A 1,080-nucleotide genomic window follows, 5' to 3' on the forward strand; every position below is an offset into this window, starting at 1 on the left:
ATTACTAAACGTGGAAACTCTTCGCATTCACTTTCCTCATCTATTATACAGATGCAGATGGAAGGCTTGTGTATAGCTACGAGGAGGTACATAACCATCGAATCCATTTGGTGTAACACACTATAGCCCATATCCCCCCACTCGATCAAAGCAGTAGACAGCCTCAAAATAGTGATCTGTACTATCAATAGACCCATTAACAGTCCACACATAATACTCCGATCTCGCACCATATACAGAGTACAGTGGACGATGATATACATACAGCGCATGCTGCATACATAGTGTCCAACACAATGCCCCCATCCAGCCGATCACCATCACTCCCAAAGTCAATCTTGCAGCACCAAAACAACGCTCAAAACCCAACACACAACGACATTGTATTCAGTGCAGGAACTACGCGTCCAAAAACTCCCCCATCTCCTCGGCGAGTCGCCGTAATCGATACAACACTCCTGTATAGCGTCTGGAGCCTGCACGTCCATGCAGGACGCGATAGAGTTTCGCTCTCTCTCATCCAATGGCTTCACGCAAGGGATATCCAGAAGACCCCCAGCTATCCCCCGGAAATTCCAGAGGTTCTGGGGTAAGTATGCTCTGATTGAGTTGGTATGGTGAGGCTGCAACGCTGGGGGTGGGCTAGCATCTGCTCTGCAAGGTAGGTAGGTACAAGGTAGTACCTAGTATGGCTTGACTGAATTGGATGCTGGATACTTCGTGGTGAGTTATGTTATCGCCAATTCTACCAAATCGAGATATCTAGGCAGACATGCAAAGAATAAGTCCGCGGAAATCTTACGGACAATCTGACATGCCGCTTGGCGCGTCGAGATTCGCTGGCGTGTCGCTGTGCATATTAGATATACAGCTCCAGTCAAGGTGGGTTTATCGTCCGTTCTTCACTCCGGTCACAGCCTCGGTGGCACTTATTTCCAAGTGAGATGCAGATATAGCTATGTATAGTGTCCACGAGACTCTCTGGTGGGATGGGTCGGTATTCCATAATATGATAACTAGCGCCAGCCGGTGAACATAAGTTGCAAACCCAATGCAGACATGCTACTAAACCAGGTAGCT

General features: G+C 48.0%; 1 protein-coding gene across 1 annotated transcript; it reads left to right on the plus strand.

The window, feature by feature from the left end:
* Window positions 1-296: 296 nt before the first annotated feature.
* Window positions 297-785, plus strand: N7496_008611 (uncharacterized protein; the record flags this gene model as incomplete). The annotated part of the gene is made up of 2 exons (XM_056701530.1): window positions 297-589; window positions 767-785. The coding sequence occupies 2 exons, from the start codon at window positions 297-299 to the stop codon at window positions 783-785; spliced, it is 312 nt and encodes a 103-aa protein (XP_056553593.1).
* Window positions 786-1,080: the final 295 nt, after the last annotated feature.

The sequence above is a fragment of the Penicillium cataractarum genome (genome assembly GCF_028827025.1).
Source record: "Penicillium cataractarum strain IBT 29864 chromosome Unknown utg000007l, whole genome shotgun sequence".
Taxonomy (NCBI): Eukaryota; Fungi; Ascomycota; class Eurotiomycetes; order Eurotiales; family Aspergillaceae; genus Penicillium; species Penicillium cataractarum.